The sequence below is a fragment of the Patella vulgata genome, chromosome 4 (assembly GCF_932274485.2).
Source record: "Patella vulgata chromosome 4, xgPatVulg1.2, whole genome shotgun sequence".
In the NCBI taxonomy this organism is placed as follows: Eukaryota; Metazoa; Mollusca; class Gastropoda; family Patellidae; genus Patella; species Patella vulgata.
This window is the reverse complement of record NC_065882.2, coordinates 28,023,171-28,044,461: the sequence shown is the minus strand read 5'-3', so window position 1 is coordinate 28,044,461 and position 21,291 is coordinate 28,023,171. Positions and strand designations below refer to the sequence as shown.

At 35.5% G+C, this 21,291-nt stretch overlaps 1 protein-coding gene across 1 annotated transcript in view; it reads right to left on the bottom strand.

The window, feature by feature from the left end:
• LOC126819638 (regulator of nonsense transcripts 1) overlaps nucleotides 1–21,291 on the bottom strand; it is a 147,793-nt gene that overhangs the window by 103,454 nt on the left and 23,048 nt on the right. The window contains exons 5-9 of the mRNA XM_050547777.2: nucleotides 19,987–20,125; nucleotides 11,853–11,926; nucleotides 11,180–11,352; nucleotides 1,542–1,640; nucleotides 345–453 (exon numbers count right to left, since the gene is read on the bottom strand). Coding sequence (XP_050403734.1) covers nucleotides 345–453; nucleotides 1,542–1,640; nucleotides 11,180–11,352; nucleotides 11,853–11,926; nucleotides 19,987–20,125 — 594 coding nt within the window. The remainder of the gene's footprint in view (nucleotides 1–344; nucleotides 454–1,541; nucleotides 1,641–11,179; nucleotides 11,353–11,852; nucleotides 11,927–19,986; nucleotides 20,126–21,291) is intronic.

Sequence of the window (21,291 nt, the reverse complement as noted above, 5' to 3'; positions counted from 1 at the left end):
GAAAAATCGTTATAAAAACTGTCAACAACTTTTTACAGTTAAAAAGGGGACATCAAATTGTCCATTTAAGATATAAAAGAAGCAAAATCTATGATTAGCATTTGTGTGATTAGCAACGAGCAAGATTTGATTTGCAAAGTGCGATGCAAATCCGGTTATCGAGACCCCTGATTTTAATAGTCCCCTGCTTTCTTCCAAAGGCAGGGGACAATAATGTAAATGTACTATGTCATTGAAAATTATTTTTGTTTTTACTGACCAGGTAAATCTTCAAAGCATTAGTGCCTCATCTGAGCAAATATCAATTGAAAATAAATTAATAGAAATCTGAAGGTGAGTCTTACCTGTCAAATGAAGTTGATTTCCACACAAAATCCACAACAAAATGCTGTGTACATTCTGTGGGTACTCCTACACTACTCTTTAATTCTATAGCTATTTCATCTGTAAAATCTAGTTATATGATAAGGAACATAATTCAAGAGAAGGTACAATATAGTTGGGCTTGTTTCATTTACAGACTCACAACTTAATCAGCAGCTTTAATATAAACTGTTTCAATATCATTTAGTATAATTGAACTAGAAATACATTATAATAGCAACATAATAGTGTTGAAAATCGGATCGAGATTTGTGATCCGAATACTTTTGTTGGCTATCTGAATACTATTCGGATAATTCGGAGACGTGAAATTCCATCAAAAGTATTTGTATCTGAATAGGGATTGGGGAACAGGCATAGCCTATATTAAACCCCTTTCCTCAAAAGTTCATATACCGGTACTCATAATTTCTTACTTGTTTCAATGTAATATGAGTGTCTGTGTATGCCGAGTATGAAATCGTACTTTCGATTTGCAAATTGTTAGAGCCGCGAAGAAAAAAACGTGCCTACCTTTATCCGTAATTATTAAGACTATCTATGACATTCCAAAAAATCAATGAGGTGAAGGAATTTGTATAGTATAACTACTCTTGTTATCCGTACCCTCCCACTGATCATTTTGCTCAATCAACACGAATGAAAAAAGTAAAATAAAAACATGTGCCATTTATTCCGCCAAGGTTGTTTGCCTCATTCTGATAATCTACTACTATTGTACTATTGAACCAATCAGTAAGTGGGAATATACGTGACCTAGGTCGTTATGAATAAATTTCATTGTGGGAAGTCAAAACACCGTCTAAACTCGTATGCAGTAAACTAGCGCAGGGAATGAATGAATATTTTTTTTATTTAGGCTACTGTTTTCGTTGCACTGCATTAATAATTTTATTAGTTACTATCACTAAATAATACGCATAATGTTGACATTTATGCACAGAGCTGCGTACGTGATCAATTGCATTGGGGAAAATTTCAAAGTAATCAGATGGAAAAATGGCTAAATATAGAGATAGAGCATACAGGATGTCAGAATATATTGTAACGAATAGTTAACGGATAGTAAAATGATTCGGACAACCCTTATTTTGTATCCGTTAAGGAATATCCGAATAGTAGTTTCAACACTACAAAATAAATTTTGTAAAGGATACTATCAGGTATTTTAATAACATGACCAACACCAGACCATGTTTTATGTTGATCACCAATATATCGTATTCTTAATTCATCACCATGCATTAACTTCATCTCTGAAATACAAAAAATTCAATTTATAAATAAAGACAATTCAGAATTATAAAGGTAAAGATAAATAAAACACAGATAATAAAATATATTCTTATAGTGAAAATAGTAATTATGTCATCTTTTAATATCTGGACTTACAAAAGCATTATGTAAGATTATGATAAAGAGCTGGTCGTTCTTTCTAAAGGGCAATTCCACGGTAACGGACGTACATTTTGAACTCGTCATATTTTGAATACTTCCAATATTATCTAACCGTGAATAATTAACTGTTTGGGTTTTATATAGCATTAAAGACATATGTTTTAAGTATTAATTGACATATGACTTTATTTGTTCATGAACACCTGAAATAAATATTGGCTGCTCAAAGTATAGGTAACGGACGTACAGAAATGAACACCATGATTTGCCTAAATGAACATAGTTGCAAAACTCTGTGAATTGTCCTGTGGAATTCAAAAGTTTTAATACCTATAAGAAAGGGTACTTATACTAGATGTGTACTGTATGCAGTGTATGATCACTTCTCATATTTGGATTCTTGTAACCTAGTACGAGTGCAAATTGCTAACCCATTACATATTACATGAGATAATGTAAACTTTCAAGTAATGGGACTGATAGATAATAATAATAGTTAATTCATTTAACTTAATGGAGCAGTTACTTTCCTAAAATCATTACTCTTGAATAAAATATTGTGACGGACGTACATTTTTACCCTAAAATTTGGGTAACGGACGTACATACATGATCTATGAAACCCCAAATGATTCAGAGAATTTGGGCAAATGTTTTCTTTTTAAGGTCATAATAACAAGAATAGGTGAAGTTAGCTTCAAATATGAGTTTTTGAACAGTTCCATAAATAAATATGAATGAGAGAGATAAAATGTAAATATTTGAACATGAAATACTGCGAAACGTAACGGACGTGCATCTTTGAAAACCCAAGTTATTCTGAGAAATTTTGCAAATCTTTTCTTTTATGGTCATTATAATAAGAATGAGTTATTCTAGCTTTAGATATGAAGTTTTAAACAATTCCATACATAAATATGAATGGGAGAGAAAAGAAATGTAAATATTTGGTAACGGACGTACATTCTCCTAGCGATATTTTTCAATGTTGGTTACCTTTTAAAAACATATTATTTTCATATTTTAATGTATAATGTCATGATTATATACATTGTCAGATAACTAATACCAAATCATTCATTAGGATTCAGAATTATCAAACAAACACAAAGTAAGAAAATACAATAAAATTATAAATTCGACATTTACAATGTAAATCTTGACACAAGACCAAATTAAAAAAAAAATCACTATTTTTGTCCACTTATCAACTAATTGAATTTTTCACCTAATTGTAATATACTTTGGCGTGGAATTGCCCTATAATAGTTCAAAGATGGGTTGCCAGGCAACAAAACATACGCCCACAGCAGCTAAATCGTCTGAGCGATCGACAAGGGTTGTCGCATATTTATTCTTTTGTAGGTAATTAGGGGCATTTAATAGACAATTTTATACAGATGACATCATTTTCGTCGTTTAAGGGTTCACAAGGTCCTAAAGATAGGTTGCCAGGCAACGTAACATACGCCCACAGCAGCTAAATCGTCCGGGCAGTCAACAAGAGTTGTCGCATATTTTTACTTTTTTCTGTAATGAAACATTTATAATACACTAAAATCTGATTAAGAGCAACAACTCAGAAAACCATTAGAATTTGTATTTGTATACAAAACTTTTAATATCATGGATTTAGCTGTTCCAAGTCATAAAAATTCATTGAAAATCAATATACTTGTTCGTCTCAAGATCTTTAACTCTGTGTATCAATCTGAAGTCAATCTGATGATAACTTTAGCCTTTAGAGCGTCACAAGATTTTGCAAAGTGATCAAGGGCCATAACTTTGGAAGTAATTATCAGAAATCATTGAAAAACAATAGGATTCTTCGTCTCATGACCTTAAACACTGTCTGTGTATAAATTTAAGGTCAATCGGATATTAACTTTGGCCTCTAGAGTGTCCACAAGATTTTTTGAATCAAGGACCATAACTCTGGCAGTAATTAACGGAAATCGCCGAAAATCAATAGGCTTCTTCGTCTCATGACCTTAAACACTGTGTATAAATTTAAAGTCAATCAGATATCAACTTTGGCGAAAATCAATAGTAATTATAGGAAATCGCTGAAAATCAATACGCTTCTTCGTCTCATGACCTTAAACACTGTGTATAAATTTAAAGTCAATCAGATATCAACTTTGGCCTCTAGAGCGTCCACAAGATTTTTTAAAGTTATCAAGGGCCATAACTCTGGCAGTAAGTATCTTAATCAAAAGGCTTCTTCGTCTCATGACCTTAAACACTGTGTATAAATTTAAAGTCATCGGATATTAACTTTTACCTTTACAGCGTCCACAAGATTTTTCAAAGTTATTAAGGGCCATAACTCTGGCAGTAATTATCGGAAATCGCTGAAAATCAATAGGCTTCTTTGTCTCATGACCTTAAACACTTTGTATAAATTTAAAGTCAATCAGATATTAACTTTGGCCTTTAGAGCGTCCACAAGATTTTTCAAAGTGACCAAGGGCCATAACTCTGGCAGTATTTATCGGAAATTGCTAAAAATCAGTAGGCTTCTTCGTCTCATGACCTTAAAGCCAATCGGATGTTAACTTTGGCCTCTAGAGCGTCAACAAGATTTTTTGAAGTGATCAAGGGCCATAACTCTGGCAGTAATTATCAGAAATCGCTGAAAATCAATAGGTTTCTTTGTCTCATGACCTTAAACAAAGTGTATAAGTTTAAAGTAAATCGGATATTAACTTTGGCCTCTAGAGCGTCCACAAGATTTTGCAAAGTGATCAAGGGCCATAACTCTGGCAGTAATTATAGGAAATTGCTAAAAATCAGTAGGCCTCTTCGTCTCATGACCTTAAAGACTGTGTATGAATTTAAAGCCAATCGGATGTTAACTTTGGCCTCTAGAGCGTCAACAAGATTTTGCAAAGTGATCAAGGGCCATAACTCTGGCAGTAATTATAGGAAATTGCTAAAAATCAATAGGATTCTTCGTCTCATGACCTTAAACACTATGTATAAATTTAAAGGCAATCGGATATTAACTTTGGTCTTTAGAGTGTCCACAAGATTTTTTGAGGTGATCAAGGGCCATAACTCTGGCAGTAATTATCGGAAATCGCCGAAAATCAATAGGCTTCTTTGTCTCATGACCTTAAGAGCCACTTTCTGTAAGATTCAGACAAAAATCAAGACTTTCTTTAGTGACAACCTTCAATTTCTCTAATTTTTCAACATATTGTACCATTTAGTACTACAATCACAATTCTAAAAAAAAAAATCATTATTTTTGTCGTTGCCGAAATATGAGAGCTTGAAAATTGACCCAAATTTTCAAAAACAGCTTTTGGAGAACTTTAACTGAAAAATTACAACAAAGTACATGGTTACCCATAGGTTATTTGGGTGGTTCTTGTTAACTGCTATGAGTAGAGATGAAAAATAGTGAAAAACCTGTGCGATACCTTTGGCTTACCAAAGTGTCGTGACTCAAAAGTGCGCGAAAATGAATTTTCGAGCTTTTTTCAATGGTCATTTTCTCCAAAAGCCTTGGGTATCCCATAATTTTCTTTTGTGATATTGCAAGACTACCTACATAATGTCTCTAAAATACAAAAACATTCATGGGACAGTAAAGGCTTTTGGATATATTTCAATTCAAAAATAATTTTTTTGTCCATTTTAACACTCTTTGTAGCCCCATAATGGCTGATGCCCTGCGTTTACAAAAAAAAAACCCACTAAAATTAAACCTAAAACATAAAAATATTATTTTTTAAGGAGAAACCTATGGGATATTGACCTACTCCTTTAAAAAACTAATCTTTTGTAACATGTTTTTACAAAAAAAAACTTTACTTTGACCTTGAACTTGACCCTGTGGCCCATGTGACCTTGAGATGACCTTTTATTAAAAATTTAGCCCTACACAATATCAAAAATTGAAGGTATAATTTTAATTATTTGTCTGTAAAATCAAGGACATTTCAATAGGAAATGAAATGAAGTGAATTGGGTTTAACGTCCTACTGGGCTAGTGAAGACGAGCATACGCCATACACTGTGCTATGAGGGACATTGTGCTCGGGCAGCGACGCTACGGCCTACTCTTATATCAAACTCAAACTGCCAAGGGATCTTTTACGTTCACACCAATGTGTGCACAGGACCTCAGTTTTTTGTCCCATCCAAACGGCTAGACAGCTGTCCTTGTCAGGCCCTCCGTCCTGCATCACTGACAAGGGGAGACAACGCCGGAAAAATCTGGATGAACTTTGTCGGCCAATACAGGGATTGAACACCCAACCTCCAGGCTAGCGAGCCAGCGCCTTACCCACCGTGATCCCATCATTTCAATAGGAGAAACTTACTTGAATATTGATTTAGTTAATAATTAATATTTTATTATACCGTGGGTTTTTTAACTTTAAAAATAGCAGTGGACGCTTATAAGGCTAGTCTCCAGATCCACTCAGTTGATTTCATATTTATACTTTTGCTATTTATTTCTTGCAATGTCTGTGGGTTTCTGTTTGTGTGGGGGGACTTTGACTTTGACATGCTTGTTATTTTGATGTCAATTTGGAAAATTGTCAGCGCCTAGTAGTCATATTATGTTTGTATGGCATGATGATACATTACCTATGGAAGAAGAACGTTGCCAATATTATTTCAATGTAACCGCTGCAAAATGCTTATTTTTGTTTTACAGATTGCAATGTCACAGTGTTAAAATTCAATAATACAAAATACGGTATAATTGTTATTTTGCACATTACACTTCTCCGTTCTGCATTTTGCATTATTGACAAATCTCATTTGAATACAGAAAAAAAGTCTGGACTAAGACGGAAATTAATAATTTAAGGTCAAGGTCAGTAGATGGAGGCCGAGATCAGACTGGCATACAATAAGTCACCATACAATAAGCTGACTTGCCATGTAATAAGTGCAGCTGTCTAGTCATTCGGATGGGATAAAAAACGGAGGTCCTGTGTACACTTTGGTGTGCACATAAAAGTTCCGTTGGAATTCAATATAAGACTAGGCTATAGCTCTGGTGCCCAGGCAAATTTTCTCTCATAACACACTGTATGCGTATGGCTGTCTTCATTAGCCCATTGGAGCAGAACAGTAAGACTGGTCAGACCCTCCGTCCTGCATCACTGACAAGGGGAAAAATAAATGCTCAAAGTCAAAGCCGGGTGGTACAAAACTCTTATTAAATAACAGGGTAAAATACCTGCGGGGTAAATATATTGTGTTCCTTTTCACTAAAAAGCATGTATGTAAACTGGCGCATTTATATTTACATACATGTACCCTGAAAAAAGGATTATTAAAGTTGAAGTGAAGGGGTTGGGTGGGTGGTATGAAGTAAAAATACAGGGCTTATAGAAGGGGCGGATTATCTATACTGGGGGCATGATTTCATGGAAGTCATGGTCATTCAGCAAATGCTAGCTTGACTCGCCCTTATTGCTTGACAAGTCGACTTATATTGTATGGTGACTTACATATCCCTAAAGCAATGGCCCGAGAAATCCCTCTTTGCCCATTGCTGGATTGGCTTCTGATACTTGAGTGTGTCTGTTCTTCCTGTTCAATAAAATCTATCCCAAGTACAGCCCGTCGTTTAATCTTAAAACTTTGGACAGTGATTTAAGGTATTAAAAATGGTGAAAATATTGTTCGTCTCCAAACAGTATTGTTTACATTGTATCCATGGTTATAGCCTCGTTTGTCACGCAATTAGTTTTTCTGCAGTATTCTGTGATGCACTGGTTAATTGAGCATAATAAAATCTTGAGTCATGTTGTAACGTTATGTAAACATATTTGGTCCAATTTGGAGCTCTGTTTATAGCGTAATGATATTGTAACGCAGTTAGCTATTGGTTGTTAATCGGACTATTGACAAGTCATAATTTGGAACAGAAATTTGCTTCCATTACAGCAGTGTTAAGTGGGATTAGCTCTAATCAAACAAAACACTGCGAGAAGTATGGGTGACTTATTGTATGCCTGCTTGATCTCGGCCCCCATTTATGTACCTTGACCTTGTAGATTGATCGCGTAAATTATTAATTCCCGTCCTAGTCCAGACTTTTTTCCGTGTGCGAATGAGATTCAGTAAAAAGGCATTTGTCTATAATGCAAAATGCAGAATCGAGAAGTGTAATGTGCAAAATAACTATTATACCGTATTTTGTATTATTGAAAAGTGTATTCTGAATTTCAACACTGTGACATTGGTATTGTGGAGCAATAGAAATTGCAAATTGTAAAACTAAAATAGGTATTTTTAACTGCTGACATTTGCATTTTGCACTGGTAACATTGAAATAATATTGGCAACAATATTCTTCCATAGGTAATGGGTCATCATGCCATACAATCATAATATGACTACTAATTGGCGCGGACTAATTTTCCATGGCAAAATGGCAAGACTACAATCAACTCTAGGACATCAGATTTCTCTGATTTTGAGTACATTAGAACGGTTCGGCCATTTAACGATTTAATTTAAAAATTGAGAAGCGAGTCTAGTCTCGAACAAACCAGTACGGTGGTTACAATAATAAACAATATATGCACAAATCTTGTCAACACTACAAAAATTGATAACTTCGCTCAGAACAAAGTAATTTGAATGAGATTTTCAATATATTCATTTTGCAATATATCTATCTTTATACGCCCACATGGAAATGTGGCCGTAGATTGCCGTCGCCCTAGTCCGTCTGTCTCTCCGCCCGTCCGTCATCCACAATTTCTTGTGAACACTCTACAGACTACATTTATCGTCTGATTGTTTTGAAATTGATATATGTTTGCATTAGTGAGATGCACAGGTTTTTCACTATTTTTCATCTCTACTCATAGCAATTAACAAGAACCACCCAAATAACCTATGGGTAACCATGTACTTTGTTGTAATTTTTCAGTTAAAGTTCTCCAAAAGCTGTTTTTGAAAATTTGGGTCAATTTTCAAGCTCTCCTCATATCTTGGCAACCGACAAAAATAATGATTTTTTTTTTTTAGAATTGTGATTGTAGTACTAAATGGTACAATATGTTGAAAAATTAGAGAATTTGAAGGTTGTCACTAAAGAAAGTCTTGATTTTTGCCTGAATCTTACAGAAAGTGGCTCTTAACATTAAATCGTTAAATGGCCGAAACCTTTCTAATCTACTCAAAATTGGAGATATTCGATGGCCTAGAGCAGTGGTTCTCAACCTTTCTTTGCTGACAGCACATCTTGGAACACATGAAAAAAATAGCAGCACACCTGGCTAAATATGTATGAAAAATATTGTTATTTTGCAAAATAACCAGCGGATGCCAGGCAGAATACGCCCACATTTTCGAGAGATGGATAGAGAACAAGCTAAAAAGAAAGTGATTTTTCCTACATTACAATTCGATATGCGCAAATATCGAAAGGAACCGAGATCTTTGTGTTATAAACTTACATTTCAAGTTTCAACAAAATCGGATTAAAATTGTGACCTCTATAGGGTCCTCGGCCTTGATATACCATATTTTTACGCTATTTGAGAACGAAGGGCGGCCATTTTGTCTGTCAGTTTTGGGCCGATTTTCACGAAATTCAAACTCAGCCGTCCTTAGGATGTAACGGTGATATAATAATACGTTTTTTTAAATCGGATAAAAATTATGACCTCTATAGGGTCCACAAGCTAAAAACGTGATTTTTCGTACAATCAGGGGCCATACTTCAGGAAGTTACAGTACGATATGCGCGAATATCGAAAGGAACCAAGATCTTTGGGTTATAAACTTACATTTCAAGTTTCAACAAAATCGGATAAAAATTGTGACCTCTATAGGGTCCACAACCTTGATATACCATATTTTTACACTATTTGAGAACGAACGGCGGCCATTTTGTCTGTCAATTTTGGGCCGATTTTCACGAAATTCAAACTCAGTCGTCCTTAGGGTGTAACGGTGATATAATAATACGTTTTTTTAAATCGGATAAAATTTATGACCTCTATAGGGCCCACAAGCTAAAAACGCGATTTTTCGTACAATCAGGGGCCATAATTCAGGAAGTTACGGTCCGATATGCAGGAATATCTAAAAGAACCGAGATCTTTGGGTTATAAACTTACATTTCAAGTTTCAACAAAATCGGATAAAAATTGTGACCTCTATAGGGTCCACAAGCTAAAAACGTGATTTTTCGTACAATCAGGGGCCATAATCCATGAATTTTCGATCCGATACATGCCAATATCTAAAGTAGCCGAGATCTTTTGGGGATAAACCTATATTTCAAGTTTCGTCAAAATCGGATAAGAATTGTGACCTGTAGAGAGTCCACAAACAATTGTGGACGTCCGGACGGACAGGGGCGACGGCATAATACGTCCACATGAAAATGTGGGCGTATAAAAACATGGCAAGTCATGACGGCATACAACTGTAGACACAGGCTAGTCGTAGGTACATAAAGTGATTCAAACTAAATAAAGAAAAACACATCTACGAACACCAGTGAAAACTCAATTGGGAGCACGTGGTTTCACCCATTTTCTTAGTTTGCTGTTCAAAATTTCGAGGCACACTAAGGAAGATCTGAGAATCATTGGCCTTGAGAGTTGATTAGAGTCCTGTCCATGTTAATAAATGTTTATTTAAAGATGGGTTCCCAGCAAAGTATTTATCGGGTGGTTATTTCCAATAAAAGTATGGCAATTTTGGTATATATATGGAAACTAGAGATATCCAATCTTAATAGAAAAATACTGGATTCCCCAAAAAACACTCATGGAGCGTATACAGGAAAAAAATGTAAGGGTTACCCTAATTAACAGCCCGACGATTAAGAATTTCTGCACGTGTGATGTCAAAGGTCACACGCGAACATTGAGCGCTTGATGTACAAGTTGATAAACTTTATGAAGAGTTAGACGTACAACACTTTCTGAGATAAAAATGACGGAAAAAGACACGGGCAGTGGATTTAATTAGGATTCGATATTTTTAATAAATAGTAAGCGATTAAAGTCAACATCGTCTTATGTATGCAATAAATTTTCCTCTGATTTCCAAGACGTGACGTAAACATGACCTGGTTTGATCAAATTTTAATAGCAGGGCATTCCTTCGCAATTACAATGTTTGAGAAGGATTTGAAGCATAATTATAACAAATTAATTAGTTTGAATATGTTTTTAGTCCATATATACCATTAAATCACCCAGTTTGTATGCGGGAACCCATCTTTAATAGTTCATATAACATTTAAGGCCTAAAGAAAGACCTGCAACAGGCAAATTTAGCTCTTGAATAATGCCTCTTCAACTCACAAATTGGTTGATGTACAGTTGTATACATGAATCAAGCCATGAATATTTCAAATTTAAATTGGCACCACTGGATTCATCTGTAAACTTACCATCATTTGCCTTAGGTAGTTGAAAGTGAGCAATCTTCTTCTTGTTTAAACCCACATCCCATCTTACTTGTATATTATCTTGTGTCTGTGATTCTTTCAACTTTCTATCATAATCAGCTTCTAATTTTACTAGTGGTCCAAATATATTCTGATATTGATAGGCGTCATCATATCTATAATATACAATATCGTATAAGTAAGGGAGATGTGGTGGCTCAGTGAGTAAGATGTTGGCTCGCTAACCTGGAGGCCCTGTGTTCCATCCCAATGTTGATCTAGAAAGTTCATCATGACTTTTCGAAATGATTCCCCATTGTCAATGATGCAGGACAGAGGACCTGGCAAGGGACAGCATATAGTTGTTTGGATGGGATGCAAAAACGTGGTCCTGTGTACACATTGGTCTGCACATAAAAGAACCCTTGGCAGTTGGAATTCAATAATTTGCATGGCATATGCGCGTCTTCATCAGGACAATCGGATAAGAACAGTAGGGCATTAAACACCACTTCCTTTTTATTTCTTATTAGTAAATTATAAATTGATAATTTCCCTGCCTCCATATCATTATCACCACAGGGCTTTTTTTTTTCCTTAAATATTTTAATATATTCGTAACACAAAACCTAATAAAAAAAGAAGGGGACAATTTCTTAATTTTATTTTTATTTACCTTAGTAAAACCTGTTGAGGCTCTTCATCTATTCCTGGTTTTTCTAGATCTTCCAGTTTAGCTTCTGGGTTTTCCTAAAACAATATTCCAAGATAGGTTGTCAGGCAACAAAACATACGCCCACAGCAGCTAAATCATCTGAGAGGTCGACAAGGGTTGTCGTATATTTATTCTTTTGTAGGTAATTAAGGGGCATTTAATAGACATACAGATGACATTATAATTTTCGTCGTTTTAGGGTTCACAAGGTCCTAAAAACTAAAAAAAGGGCCATAACACTGGAAGTAATCTACAGAAATTATTGAAATTCGACAGGCTTTTCGTTTTACTAATTCAAATAATGCATATAAATTTCATACAGATCGGATGATAATTTTTGTCGTCAAACGTTCACCAAAGTAAAACAAGGGCCATAACTCTAGAAGTAATTGACGGAAATTGCTGACATTCAATAGGCTTCTTCATTTCACTAATTTAAATGATGCATATGAATTTCATACACAGATTGGGTGATTCGACAGGCTTTTCGTTTTACTAATTCAAATAATGCATGTAAATTTCATACAGATTGGATGATAATTTTTGTCGTTCGAACGTTCACAACGTTCAACAAAGTAAAACAAGGGCCATAATTCTAGAAGTAATTGAGGGAAATTGCTGACATTCAATAGGCTTCTTCATTTCACTAATTTAAATGATGCATATGAATTTCATACACAGATTGGGTGATTCGACAGGCTTTTCGTTTTACTAATTCAAATAATGCATGTAAATTTCATACAGATCGGATGATAATTTTTGTCGTTCGAACGTTCACAACGTTCAACAAAGTAAAACAAGGGCCATAATTCTAGAATTAATTGACGGAAATTGCTGACATTCAATAGGCTTCTTCATTTCACTAATTTAAATGATGCATATGAATTTCATACAGATTAGGTGATAACTTTTGTCGTTCAAGCGTTCACAAGATTCAACAAAGTTAAAGAAGGGCCATAACTCTAGATGTAAATAACGGAAATTTGCTGAAACTCAATAGGCTTGTTCGTTTTACTAATTTAAATGATACATATAAATTTCATACAGATCGGATAATAACTTTTGTTGTTAGAGCGTTCACAAGGTGCAACAAAGTGAAACAAGGGCCATAACTCTAGATGTAATTAACGGATATTTGCTGAAACTCAATAGGCTTGTTCGTTTTACTAATTTAAACGATATAAATTTCAGACAGATCGGATAATAACTTTTGTCGCCAGAGCATTCACAAGGGCCATAACTCACAGCGTAAACGGAAATTGCTGAAATTCAATAGGCTTCTTCGTTCCACTAATCTAAATGATTGATGCATATAAATTTCAAACAGATCGGATGATAACTTTTGTCATTAGAGCGTTCACAAGATTCAACAAAGTGAAACAAGGGCCATAACTCTAGATGTAATTTAAAACTGAAATTGCTGAAATTTGTCATTAGAGCGTTCACAAGATTCAACAAAGTGAAACAAGGGACATAACTCTAGAAGATGTAACTGCTGAAATTCAATAGGATTCTTTGTTTTACTAATTTAAATGAGGCATATAAATTTCATACAGATCGGTTGATAACTTTTGTCGTTAGAGCGTTCACAAGATTCAACAAAGTGAAACAAGGGCCATAACTCCAGAAGACATTAACGGAAGTTATTGAAATTAAATAGGCTTCTTCATCTCACTAACGCAAACAACATATATCAATTTCAAAACAATCAGATTATAAACGTAGTCTGTAGAGTGTTCACAAGAAATTGTGGACGATGGACGGACAGACGGGGGCAATGGCAATATACAACCACATTTCCATGTGGGCGTATAAAAATGGTTACTTTTACATGATCTACTATCATTTTTCAGAAAATCTCGCCAAATAACAGCATGTGAGTAACGTCAAATTATATATTCAATAAAAACAGGTTGCCTGCCTGGCAATGAAACAACTGCTATGTCATCCAGGCAGTCGACCACTGTAGTCGCATATTTTAGTGATGGTCAGATATGGCACCTATCAGTTTTATCGATATCAGATATTGACAGATACAATTACCAATAGTGGTGGATATAAAACTATTACACATTAAAATACCTCGAATGGCACGATAATCTATGTAGATCTATGTCACTGTTAGTCAGGAAGCGCATGGTACTGCTGTGTTTTTGAAGTAATAATTGGGTCACGCTTCCTACACAATCAACCAGCAGCTGCCAGGCAGGATACGCCCACATTTTGCAAGAGATGGATAGTGAACAAGCTAAAAACAAACGGGATGTTTTGTACAATCAGGGGCAATAATCCAGAAAGTTATGGTCTGAAATGCCCAAATATCAAAAGGGGCTGAGATCTTTGGAATATAAAGATATGTTTTAAGTTTCATCAGAATCGGATAAAAATTGTGACCTCTAGAGGGACAACCTTCGTATTGCATACTTTTACACAATTTGCGCACAAAGAGCGGCCATTTTGTTGGGCAGTTTCATTTCGATTTTCCCGAAATTCGAATTCACCCTTCATTATGGTGGAATGTAGGGCTGGCAATCCATCCTGTTTCAAGTATCGATTATCGCAGACCATCCGCTGATCGATAATCGATAATATCGGCAAATTATTTTGACTTACAATTGGTTTGAAAACAATCATAATTTGTACACGAATTATATGCGAGTTTATGCCGTGATATCATTCTGTATACATGTAGATTTTTTTTTTTCATTTATTTGACATTTGACAATAAAATAATAGCATTCCACAGCGAAGCCAAGGTGTAGAAAGAAACTTGATCAATCCACTTCGCTTGGAAGACAGAACCCGCCACCGCTCGGGCTCGCCATATCTTTGTCGCTTATGACCTAAATAATACTGAGTAAAATGTAGTTATTTCCCTTTGATCACATCAAACGAATTCTTCAGTTCGCCGTAACAGTTGATTTCTTGCAGTGATTTCTTCGGACATTTATTAGCAAATTTCTTAATAAAATAAGAAATTTTATGAAGGGACTGTACGTGTTTGACTTAGAAACTAAGAAGACGAAAGAACTGAAGAATAATCGATATTTTAAAACTGTATCAATAATCAATTTTCAAAACACTTACTGACGATTATCGGCAATTATCGATTATTTCCGCCAGCCCTAGTGGAATGGTGAAATATTTAAATGGTTTTTAAAATTGTAAAAAAAATTGTGACCTATAGAGAATCCGCAAGCTAAAAATGCCATTTTTCGAACAATCACGGGCCATAATCCAGGATGTTAAGTTCGGGTATCCGCGATTATCAAAAGGATCCAAGATCTCAGTGTGTAATGGTGATATATTCACACATTTTTTTTAAATCAGATAAAAATTGTGACCTCTACAGGGACCACAAGCTAAAAACGTGATTTTTCGTACAATTAATTTCAATTAAGGGCCATAATTCAGGAAGTTACGATCCGATATGGGCAAATATGGAAATGAACTAAGATCTTTGGGTTATAAACTTACATTTCAAGTTTCATCAAAATCAGAAGAAAATTGTGACCTCTAGAGGGTCCACAACATTGATATACCATATTTTTTACGCTAATTGTGTACGAGGGACGTCCATTTTGTCTGACAGTTTTGGGTCGATTTTCACGAAATTGGAACTCAGCCATCCTTAGGGTGTAACGGTGATATACTAAAACATTTTTTTAAATCGGATAAAAATTATGACCTCTATAAGGTCCACAATCTAAAAACGCGATTTTTGTACAATCAGGGGCTATAATTCAGAAAGTTAAGGTTCGATATGCGCGAATATCGAAAGGAACCAAGATCTTTGGGTTATAAACTTACATTTCAAGTTTTAAAGTAGCTAAGTCTCTAACTCAATATCATCCAAAAACTTCAACATTGAAAACACGATTTATTTGTCAAATTAAATCAACATTCGTGTTGTGATCTTACCGGAAAAAGATGGGCTTTTGATATCCAATATTTAAGACAAAATAAACATTTTATCATTGGTACACGAATCGTGTACCATAATGCGCTTCAGCCCCAGTTGTATCAAGAGACTCGAGGGACGAGGCTAGACACATTGCACCAAATCAAACGGCGTATGTAGACTGGAATAACCAGACGCTAGAAATTTGCACTCACTTGAGACTGCTGGCTTATTTCGCCAAACATAACTGATTTGAAATTGGAGTAAAAACGGAAACCATTGAATGTAAATCAGTTTATACATTCATATTACAGTATTACATGCATTGCGACCCACTTTTGTCAATTTCTAGGTCCCAAATGTTAGCGATTTAGCTCCTTTAAAAAATCGGATAAAAATTGTGACCTCTATAGGGTCCACAAGCTAAAAATGTGATTTTTCATACAATCAGGGGCCATAATCCATGAACCTGCGGTCTGATACATGCCAATATCGAAAGGAACCGAGATCTTAGGGAGATAAACCTATATTTCAAGTTTCGTTGAATTCGGATAAAAATTGTGACCTGTAGAGTGTCCACAAACAATTGTGTCCGGACGGACAGGGGCGACAACGGTATACGTCCACATGAAAATGTGGGCGTATAAAAAAAGTTGAAGGGAATAAGTTTATCTATAATTTGCAAATCATTATAAATCATTTTTATCAGAAATATCGTCTTCAGAATCTGTGTCATCGATATAATCCGAGTCGGAATCATTCATACACATTTCAACCACTTTGAGAGTCTAACCTTCCTGACATCGTTAAATTACATTTTTTGTCAAAAAGCGTGAACAAAGACATGTTTTTCTCAATGCCCTTGACAAGACAAGTTCCTGTCTGACACGCATGCGTGGCCATATCAATTAAATACGAAACTAAATACTCAAATACGGCTTATAAGTTATAAAAAAGGTTCTTGCTGTGGTCAACTTTAGTTGACTGTGACCACTTGGCTGTATAACGTTGTGGTAATTATAGTCGACAATGACCGGTTAATGGTTAAAATAAAAAATTCAATAGTCTAATTAGGTATTGTTCTAGTTTGTGATCTTGTAATATCAGCACCCATTGAAAACAGAATGAATAAGAGAGGCCTCCGCGACTGTGTTCTCCAATTCTATGATTTTGATCATCATGAAATTGGCTTATTTCCTATTCCAATCAAAAGTTATTAGGTGGACTGTTGTACGTTAATGTCTGTCTGCACATGCACAGAACTGGTATTCTCAAAAACTGCACTGATAGACACGAACTCTCAAACAATGTGTGTGAATAAGGATTTAACCAGCGGCTGCCAGGCAGGATACGCCCACATTTTCGAGAGACGGATAGAGAACAAGCTAAAAAGAAACTGTTTTTCCTACAATCAAGGGCCATAATTCAGAAAATTACAATTCGATATGCGCAAAAATGGAAAGGAACCGAGATCTTTGGGTTATAAACTTACATTTCAAGTTTCAACAAAATCGGATAAAAATTATGACCTCTATAGGGTCCACAACCTTGATATACCATATTTTTACCCTATTTGAGAACGAAGGTCGGCCATTTTGTCTGTCAGTTTTGGGCCAATTTTCACGAAATTCGATCTCAGTCATCCTTAGGGTGTAACAGTGATATAATAATACGTTTTTTTAAATCGGATAAAAATTATGACCTCTATAGGGTCCACAAGCTAAAAACGCGATTTTTCGTACAATCAGGGGCCATAATTCAGGAAGTTACGTTCCGATATGCGCGAATATCGAAAGGAACCGAGATCTTTGGGTTATAAACTTACATTTCAAGTTTCATCAAAATTGGGGGATCACGTGGCTAAGTGGGTAAGGCGCTAGCTCGCTAGCCTGGAGGTCGAGTGTTCGATCCCTGCATTGGCCGAGAAAGTTCATCCAGATTTTCCGGCGTGGTTCTCCCTTGTCAGTGATGCAGGATGGAGGGGCTGACAAGAAAAGCTGCCTAGTCGTTCAGATGGGACGAAAAACCGAGGTCTCGTGTACACATTGGCGTGCACGTAAAAGATCCCTTGGCAGTTGGAATTCGATATAAGAGTAGGCCGTAGTGCCGCTGTCCGGGCAAAATTTCCCTCATAGCACACTGTATGGCGTATGTCCGTCTTCATTAGCCCAGGTTAGGAGCAGAACAGTAGGACGTTAAACTCCATTTCATTTCATTTCATTTCATCTCATCAAAATTGGATTAAAATTGTGACCTCTATAGGGTACACAACCTTGATATACCATATTTTTACGCTATCTGAGAACGAAGGGCGGCCATTTTGTCTGTCAGTTTTGGGCCGATTTTCATGAAATTCGAACTTAGCCGTCCTTAGGGTGTAACGGTGATATAATAAAACGTTTTTTTTAAATCAGATAAAAATTATGACCTCTATAGGGTCCACAAGCTAAAAACGTGATTTTTCGTACAATCAGGGACCATAATTCAGGAAGTTACAGTCCGATATGCGGGAATATCGAAAGGAACCGAGATCTTTGGGTTATAAACTTACATTTCAAGTTTCAACAAAATCGGATAAAAATTGTGACCTCTATAGGGTCCACAAGCTAAAAACATGATTTTTCGTACAATCAGGGACCATAATTCAGGAAGTTACAGTCCGATATGCGGGAATATCGAAAGGAACCAAGATCTTAGGGTTATAAACTTACATTTTAAGAATCAACAAAATCGGATAAAAATTGTGACCTCTATAGGGTCCACAACCTTGATATACCATATTTTTACGCTATTTGAGAACTCAGCCGTCCTTAGGGTTTAACGGTGATATAATAATACGTTTTTTTAAATCGGATAAAAATTATGACCTTTTGAGGGTCCACAAGCCAAATAACGCGATTTTTAGAAGTTACGGTCCGATATGCGCGAATATCGAAAGGAATCGAGATCTTTGGGTTATAAACTTACATTTCAAGTTTCAACAAAATCGGATAAAAATTGTGACCTCTATAGGGTCCACAACCTTGATATACCATATTTTTACGCTATTTGAGAACGAAGGGCAGCCATTTTGTCTGTCAGTTTTGGGAGGATTTTCATGAAATTCGAACTCAGCCATCCTTAGGGTGTAACGGTGATATAATAATACGTTTTTTTAAATCGGATAAAAATTATGACCTTTATAGGGTCCACAAGCCAAAAAACGCGATTTTTAGTACAATCAGGGGCCATAATTCAGAAAGTTACGGATAAAAATTATGACCTCTATAGGGTCCACAAGCTAAAAAGGTCATTTTTCGTACAATCAGGGGCCATAATTCAGGAAGTTACGGTCCGATATGCGCGAATATTGAAAGGAACCGTGATCTTTGGGTTATAAGCATACATTTCAAGTTTCAACAAAATCGGATAAAAATTGTGACCTCTACAGTGTTCACAAGCTACAAACGTGATTTTTCGTACAATCAGGGGTCATAATTCTTGAAGTTACAGTCCGATACATGCCAATATCGAAAGGAACCAAGATCTTAGGGTGATAAACCTATATTTCAAGTTTCATTGAAATCGGATAAAAATTGTGACCTGTAGACTGTTCACAAACAATTGTGGACGGGTGGACGGACGGACGGACAGGGGCGACGACAATATACGTCCACATGAAAATGTGGGCGTATAAAAAATAACGGAGATCGGTAAAAAATTTGTAGGCCTACTGTTTATTCTTTCCATTTTACGGCCCCTATATCAGTCTTTTATTACTGGTTTGTCTAAATAACAATGCGCACGGCACTTCTTATTTTTAAAGGCCCCTATGAGAGTCTTGTATTACCTAGTACACCTAAATAACAACAAGAACATCAACTGAAATAAAACTTTTATTTCGGTTGCCGTGTGCGTGGCTATATAGATGTACCGCTTGTCAAGTGAAATAATGATTTGTTCACAACTCAGATAATATTTTAAAGGTATTTACCGAGTCAATTTGAACAGATATTGGCAACTCTAGTATACAGATTTCTCCCGATAGGCTACTTATCGGCCAATTACCGATGTTGAAATATTTTATTTTTTTTTATATCAAAATGTTTCATTGATGTACAAGCTTACATCTGATGTGTGCTTTGAGAATCAGGACCAACAAACATATCAGTAAGCTTATAATATATTTATTCTTGTTTTGATAGCTTAACAAACCTTCCATAATTCTTCCAGCTTATTAATCTGCTGAGCTGTTATTTGTCTAGCTCTTAGCTGATCTTGATCTGTAGGTACTTTCACCAACCAGGATAAAAATTGACGATCTTGAATCAATGGTAGCCACTGTGTGGGATCCCTACAAAATAAAAAATAGGTTGCCAGGCAACAAAACATACACCCACAGCAGCTAAATTGTCCGAGCGGTCGACAAGGGTTGACGCATATTTACTCTTTTGTAGGTAATTGGGAGCATTTACAAGACAATTTCATACAGATCAGATTATAATTTTTGTCATTTGAGAGTTCACAAGGTTCTACAAACTAAACAAGGGACTTAACTCTGGAAGTAATTTACAGAAAATTTGGAAATTTGACAGGCTTTTTCGTTTTACTAATTTAAACAAGCCAACAGTGTGGCTGATGTCCACCGCCGAAATCCCAAAATAAATAGATGACACAATATTAATTAATCGCACATCTATTTTAGCTCGAAATGTTAATCATTGAACTCAGTCAAGACATTCACCTAATGAACATCTACATCAAGTTTAAACACTCTACCTCAATTAAAAGCAGAGTTGTTATGTTCCAAAGGAGTTGTTATGTTCCAAAGTCTCAATGATATTCATACAAATGTCAACAACAACAAGCCAACAGTGAGGCTGATGTTCCCCGCCAAAATCCCAAAACAAGCCAACAGAGAGGCTGATGTCCCCCGCTGAAATCCCCAAATAAATAGATGACACATTAATTAATCGCAGATCTATTTTTTTCAAAAGTATCGAGCAATCAAACTGATAATCAACTATACACTAAGTTTCATCACTCTCTATCAGATAGAATCAAAGTTATCTTGTCCCAAAGCATCGACCAAGGAAATTGCTTATCTCTGCTTAGCTTTAGCTCGATATGTTAATCATTGAACTCGGTCAAAACAAACATCTACATCAAGTTTAAACATTCTACCTCAATTAGAAGCAGAGTTGTTATGTTCCAAAGTCTTGACCAATCAAAATGCTTATTGCTCCTTAGCCTAAGCAGACAATATATTCTCATCATCGAACTTAGTGAAGGTATTGATGTAATAAAACTATACACCAAGTTTCATCACTCTCACTTAAAGATACATTAGATAAAGAGATGGCAGTTCTCCCTATAATAGTTAAAAACTAGATAGTGTAAAGGTAATTTGCTGAAAATTTCAGTCAAATTGATCCACTATGAGCCGAGAAAGAAGCAGCTGAAATTTTTGCATAGTCTCGGTCATCATTACTAAAATCATTAATATTTATAACAGCATAG